This window comes from Melopsittacus undulatus, chromosome 2, assembly GCF_012275295.1.
Source record: "Melopsittacus undulatus isolate bMelUnd1 chromosome 2, bMelUnd1.mat.Z, whole genome shotgun sequence".
Classification (NCBI taxonomy): Eukaryota; Metazoa; Chordata; class Aves; order Psittaciformes; family Psittaculidae; genus Melopsittacus; species Melopsittacus undulatus.
The window spans coordinates 85,334,954-85,356,992 of NC_047528.1; the positions used below are offsets into that span (position 1 = coordinate 85,334,954).

General features: G+C 38.3%; 1 protein-coding gene across 1 annotated transcript in view; it reads left to right on the forward strand.

The window, feature by feature from the left end:
• Positions 1–871: 871 nt before the first annotated feature.
• SYTL5 (synaptotagmin like 5) overlaps positions 872–22,039 on the forward strand; it is a 53,537-nt gene continuing 32,369 nt past the window's right edge. The window contains exons 1-3 of the mRNA XM_034074512.1: positions 872–1,014; positions 11,771–11,986; positions 20,280–20,392. Of these exons, the coding sequence (XP_033930403.1) occupies positions 896–1,014; positions 11,771–11,986; positions 20,280–20,392 (448 nt within the window). The 5' untranslated portion in view covers positions 872–895. The remainder of the gene's footprint in view (positions 1,015–11,770; positions 11,987–20,279; positions 20,393–22,039) is intronic.

Sequence of the window (22,039 nt, forward strand, 5' to 3'; positions counted from 1 at the left end):
TTCAGTGTCTGCAGTAAGTGGATAAATCACTCATTGAAAGTTCCTCTTTCTCTGATTTGACTGTGAAGCAAGTGTAATGGATGACTTGCTGGGATTCAAGTGTATAATTCTTTTGACGTGAGCCTTACACTCAGTGCTGTCCTCTGAAGCCTTTCCACTCATTAATTTTACTTCTCCCTTAATCTCAGGGAAATGAATAGAATCATTCCTTCCGCCAGCCCCATGCTTATTACTGTTAGGATGGAAATATTACAAGGTGAATATAGTCATTTAAGTATATTGCAGTAGGAAGATAATTGCAGAGACCTTGTGGGAGCATAATAATTAAGCATGAACAAGTAAATAAATGACAACATAGAAAACATGACATATAAGTAGCTCCTAAAATAACCTGATAGTCTGCAAGCCATTCTTTGGTGGCTTTCAAACCATTACTAGATTAAGCCTCTCTGAAATCAGACTGTGATGGTAATGTCAGAATCACCTACACCTATTTTGTTTGTTTGCTTTGCCTTTCAGGTGGTTTGAAATAAATATACCCAGCTGTTTCATGGCTCCAAACTACAGCTATGCCAGGAAGTTGATTCTGCAGCTGTTTGTGAAAACACCTGAAGCCCTGCAGTGTGCCAGTGAGCAGAAGGCCATTCAATAAGTAGGAAAATGACTGGCTTTCTTGAGGAACTAAAAAAGAAGAAACCTTGATTTCTTGCATAGTTGGAAGGCAAAGCAATACAATCTTGACACCTGGTTAACTTAAAGAAGCATTTTTTCAAAATACCTCTTGACTGTGTGGATCTTGTAACTGACCCAAACGTGCCTTTGGACTCGTGCAAGCAAAACATTGGAAAAATTGATTGGGCAAAGCAGTCATTGAAAAAGTGGCTGTTGAAAAATCATGACAAAGCAGCTGGAGATCATCAATTTGTCATTTTTGTTGGAACATGAACGGGAAACAATATTGGGAGTTTTGAAGAGAGATGAGTATCTGAAAAAGGTTGAAGATAAAAGGATAAGGTAACCCTTTTTATTATCGTTCTTAAAAATATGGTCCATACAATAGATATTTTTGTGGTAACCAGTGGAAATTTTCTAGATGCTTCAGAAGAAGGATGAATGTTGGGAGGTGGCACAGTTAATTATAAGTGGAAGCAAAGTGTGCTAAAAAGAAAACTGCTTGCTAGTGTGGTCGTCTGTAAACAAAAGATGTTGCTGAGAAAAATCACACATGCAGAAACACACTGCAGGGTTTTTTAATTTCAGGTTCTGTAGATTTTGCCCACTTTGGTTGAATTTGCCCCCCTGTGAAAGGAAGGCTTTAGTGATGTTCTTGATCTTTATTCCTCTGAGAGGGGTTGTATGCTTTGTGCCTTCAGAGCTGACTGGGTGAAGGGAAGTTTGGAATGTGTCACAAGGAGGGAAAGTAGGCATCTGCCTCTCTACAGGAACCAGTACCGTATGGAGCAAACGCAAGAGTGTGGCCTTTTTCTTTCTGCTGCAGTACCTAAAGAATAGGTAGGAGAAGGGACACTTCATTTTTACTTAGTTTTACTTGCTAATACAAAAGTAAAACTGAAAATCTCAGATATGGATCTCAAACTCATTCAAAGGGGAAATAGAGACTCGGTATAAATGAGTCCATGTGTTATTTTCTGAGGAAAAGAAGTAAAAAAGTTCAGAGAACAATGTGCAGAGGTAGGCTGAGAGCTATTTTAGATGACTCAAATTGAGGTATTCCAGCTAAGTATCAGCTCTGCAAAGGTTCATATGTTTGCCCAGCGTGTTGCTGCTGCTTCCTCTCACTTCTCATTGCCCTCTTAAACTTTTATATAGTGATGGTTGTGAGAAATAGGCTTAGCGTGGATGTATGCAGCACTTGGTGAGGCTGCTGAGTGTAATGGTTGACAAAGGAAAGATTTCAAGCCTTTGTTGGTTTCTGTCCATGTATTCCAGGGCCAGGATGCGCTGCTCTTCCCTTTGATTTGCTAAAAAGAATTTTGACGTTGTGCATTGCAAAGATGTATGTTCAGCACCTGCTGAGGCTTCTTTTGTATAAAACTATTATTTGGAAATACATGCAGAGTAGTTTTTAGCCATTAGTTTTGGAAGTCTTTCTACTAAGAGAGAGCTAAGTCTAAATGCAGTGTTCCTGTTGTTGTGCAGCCCATTTAATGGGGGAAACGTAGTGGCTTTCAAGATTTTTCAGATTTTTTTTGATGATTTGACATGTGAAGAAGAAGACAGAACACAAGAAAACAGATGGAACGACATTTGTTCCAGACACTCTGCTCCAATTTGTAATAAGGATAAGGATTTCAAAGTAAGTATTTCAGTTTTTTAAAGTGATGACCTTGAAAATATGTGATGAGCCAGTAGTCATCGATCAGAAGCATTGATAAGAATTGCAGCAGTGTTATCAGATAACTAGCTTCCCAAGGCCCCTGGAAACATACTTTGTCACTGTCATTTCCCAATCTAAACTGGAAAGTTAAAAGTCTTGAGGTTTTGTGGTGTGTTTTTTGTTGGTTTTTTGTTTGTTTGTTTTGGTGGTTTTGTGTTGGTTGCTTTGTTTGGTTGATTTCCTGGGGTTTTTTGTTTGTTTGTTGTTTTTTTTGTGTGTGGGGGGGGCTTTTTATTTTTTTTTTTTTAATACAATGTCTTGAAACACCTGATTTCTTTCTTTTTTTTTGCACTACTGCAAGTCACTGTTGAAATCTATTGAGTCTGAGAAGCCAAGGCACCTCTGGAGGATGTAGTTTATTAAAGTGGCAGGGGGTACTGGTTGACCTGTGTTTTGCTACAAACGGAAAAGCAAAGGCTGAAAATTAAGTTAACCTGAAATATAATGCTAATTAGGATAACAATGCAACGTGATGCTTCGGCATACGTCTAGCCACCTATATATGAACCAATTGGTTTTAGATTCAGAGTGTATTTGGAGAATTTTCACTAGACCGTACTCTGCAAGTAATGGTGCAATGTAGTCTATATAAGACTTCCAAGATATAGAAACAATAAAGAACTGGGTAGGTAATGGCTTCCTAGGAGACTTCATATTTTTTCTTTTTGAATACAGCTCAGCAAGGATATCTTTAATTATGGCTTATAAGCATACTTCAGAGAAACATTTGTTGTCTTTGAAATTCCATTTGATGCAATCTGTTCTATATTTTATTGAAGTACATCACAGAAGAGCAAGCCCCTTTGTATTTATTTTCAAAGTATTTGTCATTCTGGCAAAATGTTTACTTGTATATTGTTCTAAAGATTTTTTTAGTCTGCTGCATTCTTTCTGAATCTGTCTTGATGATTGTCTTTTCTGTTCCTAGTTGTCCCCAAAAGCCACCATAACTTGAAAGCATCTTTCTATTCAGCATGAGAGCAATAGTAAATGTAGGAGGATGTCCTAATAATTAAATTGTTAAGAATTATCATAGAATCATAGAACGATTAGGATTGGACAGGACCTTAAGATCATCTAGTTCCAAGCCCCTTGTCATGGGCAGGGACACCTCCCAGTAGAACATGTTGCCCAAGTCTCTGTCTAACCTGGCCTTGAAGAGTGCCAGGGATGGAACATTCACAACTTCCTTTGGCAGCCTTCCCATGCCTCACCACCCCCACAGTAAACATTACTTTCACTATCACTCCTTATACTTGTGTTCACTTGAGTGCAGGTGGCTGTTCTTATATTTTATTTTTGTGTTGTACAGATATTTCACCTGCATGCAAGAGCAACACATAAGGCAGCAAGTACTCTTTATGTGGTCTAGTTTTGATAATACAAATAAGCAGCCTGCTTAATATTAGGGTTTATGTTCTTAACTCTAAGAGTGCATCTTATGTGAGTGGAAATTTTCTTTGAATATTGTTTCAAAGCTGTTAGTAATTTACTTGTACAAGTAGCTACAGTGTTCTAAGCATTTCTCTACAATGTTTTTAATGTCAATTGAATGACTATTGTGATTGTTCTCAAATGCTAAGATTGAGTGAAATCGTTAAATTATATAGAGTTAAAATTAGTGAATGTGACTATACTGAAGGTGAAAAAGTAGTTTTTTTTAACATGTGAGTTGCTGTGAGAAACTTCCATCCAGATAATGTCAGTCAGGACATTCTAAACCTGATGTTTTGGACTGAAATGTGTATCTCTTCTAACTAACTCAAAATAATGTATTTGCTGAAAGAGGGGGAGGGAGCGTACCGTGTGCTAGGGGTGTTTGATCTAACTGTTGTTGGGTTATTTCTGTTCCAACAGTAGCCCCACTGCATCCTCCCCCACCATGGTGTTACACAGGGAACAGGGTTTGATGGTCATAGCATTTTGCAATTGGAACTAGCTCTTCATCTCAATATTATTATGCTACTACAGAGCAAACATACATGGCAAACTTACTGCTAATGTACATTGCTTTCTTACCTTGGTTATTTTCCTAGGCAGCATTTAAAATACAAAGGTTCTTACCTTATGAATCAAAGCTGTGAATACCATGCTTTTAGAAGAGAAGATACCAGCATAATAATTGCTGAACTGATAAAATGAGGAGTATGTCAGTTTCTTCCAAGGTTGAGGCTTTATTAGGTTATTACTTGACTCATTCCCTTAGCACTTATGTTGCCAGAAGTTGTGGAAGAATTACACCAGCCCCAGATCTGTATTGACAAGGAAAATTGACATTCCTGTCTTTTCAGTTAACTATAATGGCATCTCTTTATCAGTCCAAAGATATCAAGAGGAGCATCAGGGTATTAAACTTCATTACAATGTAGGAGAAACTGTTAGCATGGATACCACCATGTGGTAACTACAGGCAAGTACTTTAGAGGAAAAAAAGTGAGTCTGAGTAAGGGAAATGAGAATTGATTTAACTGCGAAGTATATGTTTTGACTTGTTTATAAGCAGCATAGTACACAGTATGGTATACAGTCTGTGTTTTTGCAAAGCTTTGAAGGAGAGAGTCCTTATGTTTATGCATATTGCTCATTCATATATGTATGGGAAGTTTAGGAGGTTAATTGTCTGGCAGCCATCTCATTTGTCAAGTGAATTTAACACATAGTTATTTTTTGAACCAGAGACTCTTCCATCAAAAGTAATCACTATTGCCACTACTCTAAGGGTAGAGATGCCTGGTTTTGATTTTCAATGTTCTTGAAGAATGAAGATCATCCATTGGTGAAAGAATTTCTGATGGAGACTAATTCTCATGCTTTAGGAATAATTTATTTGATGAAAGACTAATAAAAGCTAACAAAAAATTTGCATGATACTTTTTATTATTATTTTTGTACCAATTTTTAGATGAGAGGATGAGGGAGCTACTCAGAAATGTTCATCTGTGGAAGTTTGTCATCATTATGGTATTCAATAGTATTTTAGTTCCCATGCCTCCTTTCCTTCTGTTCTGCCAGTCATTACACCAATTCTCTAGTTCTGTTTTCTTTGCAATTCACTCTTCACCTCTCCCTGGTTCCTTTCCTGTCACCAATATACCTCTATACTCTGATACTCTTAGGATAATTTTTATCATACATATCTTTTACATAAGCAAAATGTGAAAAACCTGTGCTTATAAAACAAGAACCTAAAAAACACTTGAGGTACTCAAATCTCTAGATTTTACAATTCAAAGGACATCACAATGGAAACTGGTAATAGCACATCCTTTGCTGAATTGTCAATATTTACTATTACTTTCCACACATTCTTTCAGATAGCGGAGGAAATTTGGTTGAATTTGGAGGAGGTACTGGGAATCAGTCTGGGGAGGAAATTTCCTTTCTCCATCAGCTGCAGGAGCATGTTGATACCAGTTTGTGCACAGAAAAAATCTCTAGTATCTAAGTTAACAGCTGCACAGCTTCAGAAGGAGGATATGTCAACTCATCTTTGCAGGAAGCAGAACTGTGTTAAGAACAGGTGCAAGACTGGACCAATTTTATATACCTAATATTTCTTTTCCTGTTGAAATACTTAATTAGAGTTCATTGACAACAGGATTTATTTATTTATTTTCTGCAATTTTGCATGACTCTCTGAACTCTGGAGATTTAGAATGACAACCTGAAGTTAGGAGTACTTGGAATCTACTGCTCTACATCTTAAGATAAAAAAGGCATTTGAAATGGGAAGAAGGAAGGTGGGGACAAATTTGAAAATCAAATTGAGGAATCAGGTATGCCATTGTATTCAACACTATTTTTTACCAAAAGGAAGATGAGATGAGGTAGAAATTTTTTTCTAAACAAAAAGGTTTCTAAAACCCTGCTGAAATGAAAAAAAAAAAAAAAAACAAAAAAAAAATCAATCAGATTGGTATTTTAAAGAAAAAGTTACCTGACTCAAAGCAAGTGTATTGTGCTCAGAGAGTTAGAGGACATGGTAACGTTCATTTGAATGAATAGCTTGAGCAGCAAGTGTCATGCTTCTTCCAGCAACATAGCTATTCTGCTTTTCTGTGTCTAAGGAATAAACGATCTCTAAAGTAAAGCATACTATTAAGAAAAAACATCTGTTAAAGCTTCTAATTTTTTTCCTCTTTGAAGGATTATAAGGCTTTGGGAATATTCCATTTCTGAAGGCTGTATTTGTGGATGAATTAGTACCTTTGACTGCCTTGTGAGTTTTAGTATAGTAGGAAAGAGTCAGAATCTTTCAGGGCATCTTGTTAGGCAGTGGGCAACTGTGCTGAGAGCTATGACTGCTTGCTGCTCCTTAATTTGTCTTTTTGTAAAACTGTGGTCCTTGATGCCTGCATTCTTTTCCTCATCTTTTCAAGGCATCAGATTTTCAGATTCACTTGTTGGATGAACGCAATCTAGCATTTGACTAGATTTCACTAGTTTGATGTTGGCTAAGTCTTTGTCTCTTGCTTTGTATTTTATGTGAGCCTCTCAGGCCCACTTTGGAAAGGCTTAGATTAAGTCATTCAGTGTTGCCTGGAATAGTAGTTACAACAGAACTCTTCTCCAATACAACTAACCTATTTTCTCAGACAGTAGAGGGGTCTTAATATAAATTCAGTTAGAGGAATGGCTAAATATTCTGCTATCCTTGGCAGTAACAAACTTATTTTTAATAGCTATCTTTTATCAAAAGCTGTTGTAGTAGATAGATGGTTTAGAAACTTGAGAGTATGATAAGATTTTTTTTATCAGCAGCTTATTAAATTGGCTTCTGCTGAGTTTATTTTCTCTTTCATATTTCTAGGAGAGAATTGATAACAGTTCTTGTTTAGTATTCAAGATTAAAAATATCTAACTTAATGGTTAATTGGGTTCCTTTAAAATATAGAAGAGCTCAGATGTTGAATGGCAAAAGAGCTTTGTGTGTTTATATACAGCTGGCTCCTGTCTTGGCGGGTAGAGAGTAGCGGTAAGTCAAACCAGCTACATGCTGCGCTTGCTGTCCCTTTTCAATATTGTGTAGGTAGTGCAGCTAGACTGTGGTTGTTTAGAGGCTGTACAGTGATGGATTTTTTCAGATGACTCACCCACCTCCTCCTACTCTTCCTGGCCCTTGAGACATTTCATTCTTTATTTTCTTAAGATCTGAACATATTTGTTACAGTGAATCAATAGTTCAGTTCAACAAACAGTATAGGGAACTCCAAAAGAAAGTTCATATCCAGTATATCTGCCCATATATTGTTTGCTTGTTTTTTTAATTTTCATTTTTTATTTGTTTGATTAAGTGAGCAGAGAAGCTGTGGGCTGATTCATCTCTATTCCCAGCAAGTCATCAAAGGCATCTCTGTATTAAAAAACAAGAGCACACGCTTCTTGGAATGCATACTGTTAGCAGATCAGCTATCATCTGATAAGAATTAAAGATTTTGTATGGCATAAGCAGTGGAAAATACTGTTGCAGTCACTACTACTGGATAGTAGGAATAATGGCTTTTTAATGTCAAAAGAATATTGCTAAGTTTTTCAGTATGTTGATCTCTAAGCAAGCTTTTGTTTAAAAATGCACTGCATATTGGCTTGGGCTGATAGAGATTTTGTGATTTTAAATTAAAACTATTTAAAACACAGACTTTGTGCCCAATGATGCTTCTAATTAAGCACGCAATAAGGCCTGAAAGTTGTAGGGGGGAAGTAGAAGGATGGAATGGAAAGAGGTCAGTGAAGGTTTTGTTTCAACATTGGAAACCTATATGCAGTCTATAGGACACAGACAATTACTGAAAAGATGGCATCCTACTGCCTGTGGAGTTCCAGAAATGCAATGGACCACTTTGATTTTATTTTTTAATTAAAAATGAGCCACTGTAAATAAATCATATGAAAAATGAGCCTTTGCTAGTGCTTAGTATTCTGACCCTTTTCAGATCTGATGATTAACAATATTCACCTTCTGAATGAAGATGTGGGCCTGCAAAACAGAGGACCTAGTGAGAAAGCATGTGGAAAAGGCAAAGGTAGACAATGCCTTCTTCACCTCTGTTTTACTGGTAAGACAAGTCTTCAGGAATCCCAGCTGCCTGAGATCACTGTGAAAGTTCAGGGCAAGGTAAATTTGCTTTCAGTAGAAGAGAATCAAGCTAGGGAATATTTAAACAGTCTGGACAGACTGGACTAAACCGTGATGCGATGTACGTATGAGTGGAGAGGGAGTTGGCCAATGTCATTGCAAGGCTACTGTCAATAATCTTTCAATGATCGTGGTGACTGGGAGAGATGTCTGAGGGCTGGAGGAAAGCAAATGCCATTCCTATCTTCAAAAAGGACAAGAAGGAAAACCCAGGGAATTATAGGCTGTTATGATGATGGCCTCACCTCAATTCCTGGGAAAGGGATGGAGCAACTAATTCTGGAAATGACTTCCAGACACCTGAAGAACAAGGAGGTCAGCAGGAATAGTCAGGATGGATTCACCAAGGGGAAGTCATGCTTGACCAACCTGATTACCTGTAGTGAAATGACTGATTTAGTAGATGAGGGGAGAGCAGTGGATGTTGATTATTTTGGCTTTGGCAAGGCTTTTGACACCACGAGTTTGTCACGGAGGATATTATTAAAGTACAGACTATGAATAGAGAGTGGGTCAGCCTGAGTTTGCTGAGCTTCTGGGTTGAGAGTGTTATGATCAGTGACAAAATCTGGAGGGCAGCCAGCAGCAGTGTACCCTAGGGGTACTTGTGAATGAGTGGAAAGAAGAGGAAAGCCTGTCCCTTGTGGTTGCAAAAAGAAGCTTGAACATACCCAGGGAACCAAATACAGATTTTTAAGTTTTGAGTATCATTTTAGTGTGGAATCGATCATGTGACTTTGAGGGGAGAGGATTTTGAAGGCATTCAAAAATTCCAATATTTTCAGTTCCTAAATTGCCATTATTGTTGATTGGTGACCAGATGAAACTCTGGTAAGCAGTGGGTGAACAATAAGAGAATGTTTTCTGTGCGGAGTGTTCTGATTTGCCCTCTTCTTCCTGAGAAACAAAGTTGTCTCCTCAGTACTAATAAGCTGTTTCTCCTGCTGAAGGAGGCTCAGAACGAACAAGCAGACAGTAAGGGGGAAAGGAGACTGTGGTGAATTGACCTTGGCTGGCTGCTGTACACCCACCAAGCCACATTCTCACTCCTTCCTTGACCAGGACAGGCAGAGAAAATGGGATGAAAAAACCTCATGGATTAAGGTAATGGCAGGGAGGTAGTGTACCATAGGCAAAACAGACATGACTTAGGGAAAATTAATTTAATAAAAAAAAAAAAAAGGATACAGAGAAACAAGGATAAAACTGAAACCACAGTTCCCTGAAATCCCACATCCCTCCCAGGCTCAGCTTCATTTCTTGTTCCTGACTCTGACCTTCACCCCTGTCAGGAGTGGTGCAGGGGGATTAGGAATGAGGGTTGGGGTCAGTTCATAATGCTTTTTCTCTGCCACTCCTTCCTCCACATACTTTCTCCTCTTTTCCCCTTTTCCAGCACAGGTCCTTTTGAAAGGAGTATAGTCCTTCAGGAGCAGACTGCCCTTGTGCATGTCTCCAGTGGGACGCAGTTTTTGCCAGGAGCTTGCTCCCGCAGGCACTTCCCATGGGCTGTGGCTTCTTTCAGGGCATGTCCACCTGCTCCAGCACACAGCCCTCCACAGGCTACAGGGTATATGTCTACTCCATATAGCATACTACTCCATTGGCCGTAGGGAGGCAACCTGCTGCTTCTCCGTGTGCTGTAGGGGACAGTACATCATCAGACATGTTGTGTTTTAGTGAAATGCAAGTGACTGTAGCCTTGGTGATAATTAGATGTCTTCACAAGCAATGAAAGCTCTATTTGTTACTCAAGTGGATGGGTATGTTATCTCTTTTTAAATGGTGTTGATTGGGAGAATTTGGTCACAGGGGTGTTGTTTATTAGGGGGAGCTTGTTTTTGTTTTTTCTTTTAGTTTTTGGTCCAGAACAAACAGATAGATTGACTTTTATTGTTCAAAGGCAGGCTTGTCTAGGAAGTAGATCCAAGGAGGGGGTGGTAGAAGTAGTGATCATCTACCTTTCCTGGGCACAATGGCAATATTGCAGCACAGCTGGCAGTTGCTAGAGTGCAGAACATCCATCTGCATTTGGAATGGGCTGACTGACAGAAGAAGAAAGGATGTGTACCTGTAACTACATGTATCTCTGCAGGAAGTAGGTGCAATTGGTAAACTGCAAGAGCAGTTCACAGAGTATCAAGAAAGCTTACGAAGCTTGGACAGATTTTTGAAGGCTATGGAATGAAAGACTCTTCAGGTTGAATGGGGGAGAAGGGTCCAAAGTAGAATGAAGAAAAGACTTTTTCTACTTTTCAATAGAGGCCAGCAGAGGAAAAGTCTTGACAGAATTTTTAGTCACTGCCTGGAGAGATCAGACATGCTCTTCATGCTCTTTTTCCAAAAGCTGTCAGAGGTTGAGCATCTGCAGGCCAGGTTGCTGCAGAGCAGCTGTAGTTCATGGGATCCCATGGGAAGGAAAATGCTGGCCAACCTTTTAGCAAGGCAGTGTAACCACAAATAACCCAATTCTGTCAGAGCTTAGTCCCTGGGTCTTTTCCTGTTAGAAATATAGTAGTTACATTTCATGGTTATTTTGTTGTTAAGGGCCCAAGTCATACCCCAGTGGAACTTCAGGCTTCAGAGCTAGGCCTTAAACTGCAAAGCTTTTTATCCTGCAGAGTCAGTGGCAAAACTGGTAATTTGCAAGTCACATCATTTAAACTGACATTCCTTTTCTTTTTTATTTTTTTCTTATTTATTTTTTAATTGTAGCATCACAGCATAATGCCACTATCTACTTAAATGTTTTGGTTTGGGTATTTTTTAGGCTTTGAATAGCCAGTGCAGAGTTGCATATGCATTCCTAGCTAACTCTACACTGGCATAGTATTACATGCAGACTAATTACGGGAAAGATTCTCCTTTCCTTCTGTGGATGCACAGGGTAGTCCCAGTTTTGAGATGCTGTCAAGCAGGGCTCAACATGACTTGAATTATTGATGAGGGACAAGCAAAGATGGTTTACCAATTGTCCAGAAATGCTCAGCTATCTGCAGTTACTAATACTGAGCTAGCACAAGATTTTCCTCTTGACTGCATGTCTGAAGGGTAGAGGATAGATTTATTCTTGTTTCAGATGTGTGTCAAAAAATACAGCAAATATAAAAAAAACATTTGTATTGTACTTATTTGTGTCTTGTAGTTTTTAGTGCTAAATCTTAATCTGTCAAAAAGTCCTTGAAGATCATTGAGTCCTGTCTCCAAATTAAAATGTTTTATTTTCTTAATTCTAGGAAATTAAAAAATGAGCTTCTGGAAGTGAGAAGGAAAGGTGGAAACCGTCACTGTCAACAGGACAACAGCAGGGTCTGTGTTCGCTGTCAGAAAAGCTTGGGCTTAATCTTCAACAGAGGAGACCTGTGCCAAACCTGCAAACTCCGAGTTTGCAATAAGTGTCGTGTTGTGGGAACTGATGGGCAGTGGAAGTGTTCGGTGTGTGCCAAGATTGCGTAAGTAATTTTGTGCTCGTGTTACTGTTTTACATCTCCTTAGCACAAAAGCATGTGCATAGCAAATACTCAAGGGAGGAGGCTTATTTTGCAGTATCTTTTTTTTTTTCCCCAGTTCTTAGCCAGTTTCAACCAGCTTGCTTGCTAAAGAAAGCTGCAAACATCACAGATGTTGAGCTGTTGGTGGGATGCTCTGGAAAATGGCAGAAAATTAGTTACAAGGCAGTGACAGTCTGTTCACATTATGAAAACATGAATGTAAGCATTCAGGACTTCCAGATTAACAGAATTAAGAGCAAGTGAGGTGTGTATGTTCTGACTGACATGGTAGGTGGATTTGTAAGTAAAGAAATGTAAAAATCGTGAGTCCAAACACTTCATGTTTCTATCTTTGCTTTTTTTTTTCTTTCCCTCCTGTGTTTGTAGTAACTGAATATCTCTGCATGAAGAGAGAGAGCTGTATTTATGTCTCTGTTAGTGAGTGTTCTAAAGTAAATTGCGCTATGGTGGGAGGTAAAACAAAAGGGGATATCTCACGTCCCATGATTGGAATATTGAACATGGGGAATGAAGGAGGAGGGTAGCAGATCACAGTGCTGAAAAAGAAATCAGTATTCTAACACAGGGTGTCAAGTGAATAAGCAAAAAGATGTTATATGTTCAAAGATACTTATTTGGTGTATACTTGGAAGAACAACTTACTTGATTGATACAGTGATATGGGATTTTGTAGCTATGAAGGAAAGGGGAAATGTGTTAGACAACAAAACTCAGCTATGTATCCTGATGTAAGAACTGGATGGTGTAAGAAAAAGACAGGATAAAGCAATCATGTTAAAGATGGAAAGAATCAGAGTAATTTCAGAGGGTTGTTTGGTTAATTCTTTTATTTTTTTATGGGTTTTTGTTTTGTTGGGGTTTCTTTGTTGGCACCTCCTTGTTTGTAGGGGTTTTGGTTGTTTTAGTTTGTTTTTTTATTTTTATATGTTACCAAACTAAAGAGGTGAGGAAGATAAAGCTTTTTGTAAATTTTATTACAGAATGAACTTAAATTGTTAGTTAGATCACACTTTGGCTACCTGGACAGTTAGTGAAAAATTAATACAGCAGGATACGGTTACGATTTGTGCCTTCTAACTTTAGCTTTAGAAGGTTGACATCTTTTTTTAGCTAGATGTCTAACTTTCTCTGCAGGCAGTGGGGCACATCCAGAGGATGGTGTCTCACCTCTTAAGATGAAACATGTTCAAGTGTTTGATTTTGTGAAATGATTTTAAATGGGTAGGGGCCTGGCTGAGCTCCTTCCAGCTGTTCCTGAGATGATCTTAGTACTGTGCCTTTCAGAAATTATGGGGTGAAGGTGGGATGACAGAGAGGAGAATAGCAAACACAATACTACTCTTTAAAAATGAAGAGAGAAAGAACAAGGATTTTGTTGACCCTGTCAAGTTGCCCTTAGTTCCTTAAATACTGAAACAAATGACTGCTGTGCTGTTTAAAAGCCAAGTGATGACAGGATGATGAGTAAGAGCTGGCTCAAGAAGATATAATGTCAAAATCACTTTAATTTCCTCCTTTGATAGGGTGACAAACCTTGTGAATAGAGGAGGATCTGTTGATGTCTTATAATTTGACTTAACCATTTGATACTTTCTTCATGCCATGTCAATAAGCTGATAAACAAGGGGAGTTATACCCTGGAATAAATTCTGTGAGTGTGACTGCAGAACTGCCTGGAAAATTATAAAGCTTCATTCTCAGAGTAGTAATGCATATTTCACTGCCATAACAAAAATAAATAAAAAGGCAGTGGAACAGAGCAGAAAATGTCCTGGCATTTTACTGTTAAATGCTTTAGTTAAGGACTTTGATGCAGCAGATGAGTTTGACAGTGACACCTGCATGTGACATCAAATTGAAAGGGGCTACAGGCATGCTGAAGGACAAGATTAGGATTCATAGTGATGCTTGCAATTTAGAGAAGTGGTTAGAAGGAAAAGCAAGTGGAGGCTCCCTACGGGCATGTGGAAGTATTACATTTGGGCAAAAACGCAGCTGCAGAATGAGAATAAAAATGGCTTATGCAGCTGTTCCTTAGGAAAGGATCTGGGTATTATACTGAATGAAAAGCTGAACGTGAATCAACAATATTTTCCACTGTAGAAAATTCCAGCTTCACACAGGGATGTACAAACAGAGTTATGGCTTGTAAAACACATGATATAATCTTGTTTTATGTATGTTACCTGACCTGTTTTGTGTAGCACGCTTTCTGTTGGCCAACTGGGGAAAGTTCAGCAGAAAATAATGATGATGAGCCTAGCACACAGTATGTTCAGAGTAATGGAAGGATTCAGAAGTGTTTGACCCAGGCAAGAGAAAACTGAAAATAACTGAGTTTTAAATCCACAGAAGGCAGCTGCATTGAGGAGACATACAGGCTGTTTTACATACTCGCTTCAGATAAGCAAAATAATATGGTACTGGAATTGCAGTGAAAGGATTTAGGTTAGATGGTATGAATATTGATATAAACTTGGAGAGGTTGCAGAATCTTATTTTAAAACCAGGTTGGATAAGCTTCCCTTGAGAATGATGATAGTAAAGATGTTTTGGGGCTGAATATATGGATGAGGTAACTTCTCAAAACATATGCAACCTCTGCTTCTAGTAATTGTGCTGCAATTCTGTATACCAAGCAGTGGTCCTAGCAATCATCTTGAAAAATAATTCTGGTTGAAGACTGCCTTTGAGTTATTACAAACCAGGGTAATTTACTTTGCAAGTGCTAAAGTTATCTCTACATTGGGTATCTTTATTAAATAGAAATCTCTTTCTTTTTTTTTGTATCCAGTGTTTTTGTAAGACTATAGTGACAGCTAATGGTATGTAAAATGCCTTTTACACTGCTGGGTGTAGGAAGAGAGATTATCTTCTGTGTGGGCAGTATGAAATGAAAGTTTGAAATATGTCTTTCACTTAAATCATTGTGCATAGTTCTAGTTTTAACTCTTTTGGTTCTCCTTTCCTCTCACTTAAGTGAGAAATGCGAGGAAAATCAATATTTTTAGGCTTTTAAATCGTATTTAAAGAAGGAGCTAATTATAAGTTGAAGTGAATAGGGCCTTTGGCAAGATTATAAAGCAAGAAAAAGCAAATCGGAATCCAGTGTTGAGAGACAGTTATTCTGTACAAGTAGCAAACAAAAGGCAGGAGGAGAAGAAAAATCTCTTAGCTCTGTAGCATTGATCTGCATACAGTGTTTGTGTCTCTCAAACTGGATTGTTTCACCATGCTAGGGGCATTGCAAAGAGTGTTAAGAAAATAGGACTTTTTTACCTCTCCTTTTCTTTTGGCACCCATGATGAAACATGTTCAAATGTTTGATTTTGTGAAATGATTTTAAACGGGCAGGGACATGGCTGAGCTCCTTATAGTTTGCTCCAGGCAGTTCCTGAGATGATCTCAGTGCTCATTAAAACACATTAATTACATTCCAAAAAAAAACACTTTCAAAAAAAGATTTAGTGAATTTGAGGAAATGAATTTAAATGTGAATAGTGAGATATGTTCATTAGTATAAAACCCTGAGATTTATATATATTTTTTTTAATTTACAGTTACTGAGGAACGATGTTCCCCTTGAATGTCCATAAAGAGAAGAGTATTATTCAGCTCCCCTTTGCCCCATATTTTTTACCAGCTAGAATACAAAGTTGCAAGCATTTAAAGGTCAAGAAGAGTTAGAGATAAGTCTTCTGCAAAATTCTTAGTTCTACAGTTACTGAGGGCAGAGAACAAGGCAGTATTTATTTCTGTGATTGATGGTCACATGGTTGCAGTATTTAGTGAGGTAAATCAAGCCTGTATATACTAATGCACTTGATGAGAAGAAGCTCTCTGCTCCATTCCGTGCATACAAGGAACTGATGTCATCAGGGGCTTTCAGACATAGGTGCTAAAAGAGAAACTTTTGATAAAGGTCACTTTTTTTCCCCTACATCTTCTCAAAATGTGATCATTTGCATTTTAAATTTGGCATCTAAAATGATCAATAGGTTGAGGGAAATCAAGTTCTTTAAGCATCTACTGACAAACTCATAATGCATCTTGATGCTGTCTGTGTTTCTCATTACCAAAATACTTAGATATCTATACACAATGCTTTTCTTTTAATTTGAGTTCTTCAGCAAGATAAAATATCTAAGTGGCCCAAGTTATTACAGCAGAACAAAGCAGTAATGGGAAATTTGTCTTAATCTTTGAAATAATTGTTATCTTACTGATGAATTTTCATGACACTTTATCTTAGTAATATTTATTCCCATTAGCAGCCTAAAAATAGAGGCATTTCAAATATTTTAGTAAGCAAATTATTTTCAGGCTTTTATTTTCATAATTTCTTTTTCTCTTAGCTTCCAAGCAAGTTTATCTACTTTTTATAGTCAAAAATTCTATTTAATAGCCTCACAGCATATTAAAAATTATTCTGAAATTAATTTATTATATAGAAAATACACTGTGGAATTGAATATACACAAAGATGAGTGTCTATGTTTTGGTATGCTCATGTATAGGCTGCATTTTATACAGCTTTTTGTCCGGCCATTTTTCATTTTTCCTTCCAAATTTTGCTCCCAAGGAAGAAGCAAAATAGCTTGAGGAATAAGAGGGGGAAATAAAGCTAGACTAAATTTCTCTCCTCTGCTGTGGATGTGGGTTAGGCAGGATGATCAGAACCATAGTTACCATTGCAGCTTTTTTCAGGATACATTACACTTCTTGGAATGCCCAAGTCTAGACACTGTTTTGGTAGAACATATACATATTTTTTTTCACTTTGTATGCTAAATACTAACAAAGAAAAGTAAGGAAAATACATGAACATATTGTAATTTATGGTCAGCATGGACCTTTGACCCTTTTTGAAACCAACAAAACCCAAACCTGTGAGCACTGATTTGATGTACTGTTGAGTAAATGTCCTTATTTCTTTTCTCACTGAAACAATTATTTAGATGGGAATGGTTCATTTAAGTTCTATGTCAGAAATAGAAGGATGAACTATGTCAGTAGGAAAGGCAGTCTCCCTTTTCCATAATGTGAAGATAACATTATTATATGACTGTTTAGATCTTGCTCTTCACTTTTGGATTCAGAATGTCAAACGCAATTATGAAACTCGAACTGCAAGTCAGAGACCTAAGCAATCATTTACTCTGAATTAATTTCTACTTATGCGTAGAACAAAAATGGTTTTAATTGGTACTTTTGACATGTATGAATGATGAAGATAACATGAACACTAGTCTTCCTGTGAATTGTTTGGTATATGTGAAAAATACCTCCAGTATCAGTGCCCTAGAAATTCAAAGATTCAAAGCTTAGGGTTTTCCCTCTTATTTCTTTAGAATGGGGTATTTCTGTAGAATGTGATCTGTTGGGTAAGAATACTTTTGCGAAAGAGGACTTCTGGGTGAAGTCAGGATGTCAAGACTGACCTTAATGATGATAAGAATGAAGGTCTGAAATGAAGGTTGAGGCCTCTAGACTTGTTTCATATGACACTTGCAAAGGCTGGCTGTTGATGGCTGCTGGTTTTTGCCTTTTTCTGTGGATAACAGGCTTGGCTAGAGGGGTGAAGAACTTGACAAAAACAAGGCAATACTCCCTTTATTTGCTGTGTTTTGAGCCACAGTTGAGGGTGCTGTCTATGTTTTACATTAGGTCTGTCTCTCTTGTTGAAGTCAGAGCAGAATGGCTGTGGGCATCCTGAGAATCGCCCTGCCAAGGAATTGGCACCTCAGTTTAAAATGTGGCTTGCTTAATAAGATCAGCCTGATGAAGAAGATGGGCAGTTCAGGTTACCATTGTTAGCTGAATCAGCACACAGTTCAACTCCATCGGTGTAGTGGTTGTCCTGCTCCCTTGCCCATTCAAGCTTGCTTTGGTCCCAGAGGGAAGAATAGAGATAGCTTGTTGCTTGGGGTAGAGTGAGGATGGTGAGTAATGTAGTTGCTGGTGAGCCATACCACAGTGGAGTGGAGGAGGAGAGGAAGGCCCTCTCCCAGGGATCGATACTGGGGGAGGACCTGCTCCTTCCACCAACAGCACCACTGCTGATCCTTCCTTGTGCACCCCAGCAGCCCTCCAGCCTTGTCCTTCCTTGTCTCCTCCCACAGCCACCCAACCATTCTTCTCCTGGCTGCAGCTCCTTTGATCTCTCCAGCCCCCATGACCCTCCTTGAGTCCTTGGTCTTGCTACTGCAGGGTTGAATATGCACATATAAAATTTATCTACTGCCAAACAAGCACATACACCAGTTTCAGCCACCACTCCACCCAGGGGGAGGTCCCCATAGTTCTTCTGATGCAGGAGGCACCAGGGAGGTTTTCTTTCCCTCATTACTGTTCACATTTGGCCAGAAAATGTAGGAGCTGGCTCTCTGAAGACCCTGTGGCAGAGGGCTGCGCTTCCATGAACCACAGCAGCCCAGGTTGGTGGCACAATTCAGGGATGGGTATGGAAATAATTGCAATTTTTTGCTTGTAAAAGTCTGTAGAATTGTGTGGGGCAGCCTCCAATGCTGCTGAAACCCTTGGCATAGGTCACACCTTCATCACCAGATTGTCCTGAGCATGGAGAAGCATGAAGGTTCTTGTCTGGATAAGGACCTGAGGAGTCCTCTGTCTGACCTTGACAGACAACATTTAAGCATTGCTGGCAAGATATTAGGGATGAATAAAATCTCTATCCAAGGGGAAAATAGCACTTCTGGAGTTTTATGGTCAAACTTGGGAGTAACTGATGAATAAAACGAACAAACTGCAATTCATACTGTGGTGTGATGTGTCATTTATATTGCAGTGGGATATGATGGCATAGTCAAACATCTGAAGGGTTTCTGGACTGATAAAAAGCATCAAACTTGCTGTAAATCTTGGTATAAAAATAACTGCATAGAAAAATGTGTGCTATAAGTGAATTGTGAAAATATGCATTCAGAGAAAAACTGGTTTTCATACTAGCCAGGCTGTGCATAGTTTCTAATGCAATGAATCCTTTCCACTGCTCACCTCTAACCAAAGTAAGTTAAAAATTGTGAGTGGAAATGTAGGTTTTATTTTATGCCTTGCATAATGACTGACTGTCTGTGATGGTGAATTATAGTGGGTTTTGTCACTAGGAGTCTGCAACAAGAAGATAAGGCAGTAATCTTCTATTTCTGTGCTTACAGGCACATGTTTTGGATTTTTATTACTATTTTTTTTTCTAATGACTCATGCAAAGGTTCATTAACAGCTTAGGAAGAGCTGATTATGGAAGGGTCTTTTAACCAATGGTAGGATCCTATTTTGTAATTTTAGTATTTTCTCAAGTACGACTCTCCATTCAGGCATGACTCAGAAGTAATTTAATAGCGAAGATACTGATCAGAGCTCTAAATCTATGTGTAGTAATTTTCCTGCCCAAGAGACTAGATGATTTCCATTATAGGCTTGAAAATAAGTTTTCTTATCAATCAGTAAGCAGGAACATGTCTGGAGCTAAAACAACTTTTAAGGTTTTGTTTGTTTATTTGCCTTTTATTTGAGTATTCATGATTAGTAGCTTTTTGCATTTTTCCTATGCAGGGAAGCATTAAAAATATTAATGTTTTATCATAATGAAACTAATTCAGGAAAAGGCAACAATCAGCATAAAAATCACCTGCAGAAAACAGCAATGCAAGTACAGGGTTTCTTTGTTCCTAGTGTAAGTACAAGAATTTGAAACAGGAGACCAATGTGCTGTCCAGAACAGTAGCAAAGACAAAGGTTCATTGCTCTGAACCTCTGACCTCTGCAGTGACCTGGATAAAACCAGGCTAGGTTCATGAGCTGCGGATTTGGCTGACAGAAGCTTTGGTGTGGGATCTTCTTCCATTCACTGGAAGTTGCTTCGACACTCCTGTTATTTTGGAGATACTGATAACTGTGAGGTTGAGTAGTTCTCTCTCCAAATGACTATGTTATGAAAATCTGGTAAAAGTGGTTGAAACACTTTTTTGCCAAGTAAATTTAAATGTACTAAAAATTGCTTTTCATTCACTAAGCAAGATATTCTGCTACATGTCCAGCTATCCTAAGCTTTGCAATGAACTTTTTATTCCTTATTTTAATCTGTGCAAATGTCCAGAGTGTGAGAGCATGAATGAATGAATGATGACATAAGGGTTTAAGCAATAGCTTTGGTTGGGCAAGTTTGTTAATGTGCATATGTTTCTGGCTTTTTTTCATTTTCCCCATATAGACAACTACGGATAGTGACAGGAGAATGGTTTTTTGAAGAAAGAGCGAAGCGCTTCAAGCAATCAAATCTTGGGACCGACATTGTCAGACAGTCTATCTTACGCAAGTTCCCAGGTAGGGACCACAGAGAGGTTTGTGCTGTTAATGAATTCAAACCTTGTATCACAGAATCACAGAATTCCAAGGGTTGGAAGGGACCTCAAAAGATCATCTAGTCCAACCCCCCTGCAAGAGCAGGGTAACCTAGAGTACATCACACAGGAACTTGTCCAGCCGGGCCTTGAATATCTCCAATGTAGGAGACTCCACAACCCCCTGGGCAACCTGTTCAGTGCTCTGTCACTCTTACAGTAAAGAAGTTCTTCCTGATGTTAACGTGGAACCTCCTATGCTCCAGTTTACACCCATTGCCCCTTGTCTTGTCACTGGATATCACTGAAAAAAGCCTAGCTCCATCATCCTGACACCCACCCTTTACATATTTGTAAACACTGATGAGGTCACCCCTCAGTCTCCTCTTCTCCCAGCTAAAAAGACCCAGCTCCCTCAGCCTCTCCTCATAAGGGAGGTGTTCCACTCCATCATCTTTGTGGCTCCAGAGTGTTTAATTTGTATTTTATTCATTGTTGAAGGCATATATGCATATATATGTGTGTGTATGTAAAAGAAATCATAATTTCGTATCTGGGTATTCCTATGCAGTGATTTGTGAATGATTAATACATAGGAAAAATATAATTCAATGAAGAAGTATTTGTGGAGATAGAGAACTGCTTAAAATTTTACTGCTGTAACAGTTGGACAATATTATTCAGCTGCAAAGGCAGCAGCACAGGTTCTAAAAGCTCATTCTCCATTCCTGCCAAGAAGTTTGGCTATATGCAGAGATCTAAACCCAGCCTTTTATTTTTTTTTTTTACATGGACTCTCTTATTTGTGACAGTGATGTGTAAGAATTATTCCATTTATCTTTTTCAACTCTGAACAAGATAGATAGATGTTAACTCCTGTGCTGTGTGCTATAGCATGAGCTACATACAATTTGGTGCTTCTCAATTCTTACCTGACTTTCTTTTTGCCTAGATATCTCCAGTAAATTGCACATGCACTTTCAGGTGCAGCAAACAACCTGGCTCTTTTGACCAAGCACAGGAAGTGTAGCATGTCTATGAGCTGCTGTGGTGTCTTGCATGGTAGCACAGCACCACTGGCTTAAGAAAAACAGTTTTTCCTGAATGCTGATGCTTCACTTAACTACTACACTCTACACACAGAAAACATTATTTAGATAATCTTTTTAAAGACATAGCATTTATCACTTTCACCAGGAACATGATGAGCATGGGCAGATTGCAGGGAGAGAGACTAGACTACTTCCATTGGAAAATGCCTGGTGCAAATATACTTTTTTTGCTAGGCAAAATGCTGATCTTGCCAATATCAGCACGCTTCAGGAACTATTATGAAGCTTGCCAAACTAGATATTTTGTGATTTGTTACTTGATAGAAGTATTAAAAAATACGTTTAAGCCATTTTCCTCACACCTTGCTCCTAGTGAACAAGCATTTTGATTAGGAAAACATTCTTTCATTTACACAAAAAATTACTGTACACTGCAAAACTATAGTTCAGGTCCTTTGGTTGTTAAGTGTTGTCAGTGATAAATTCAGAAGCATAGTTTAACACAAGTGTTGATAATGAGAAACATTTCAAGCAACTTAAAGTCTTATTTTCTTTTAGTAAAAGGAAAAGCTAAAGAA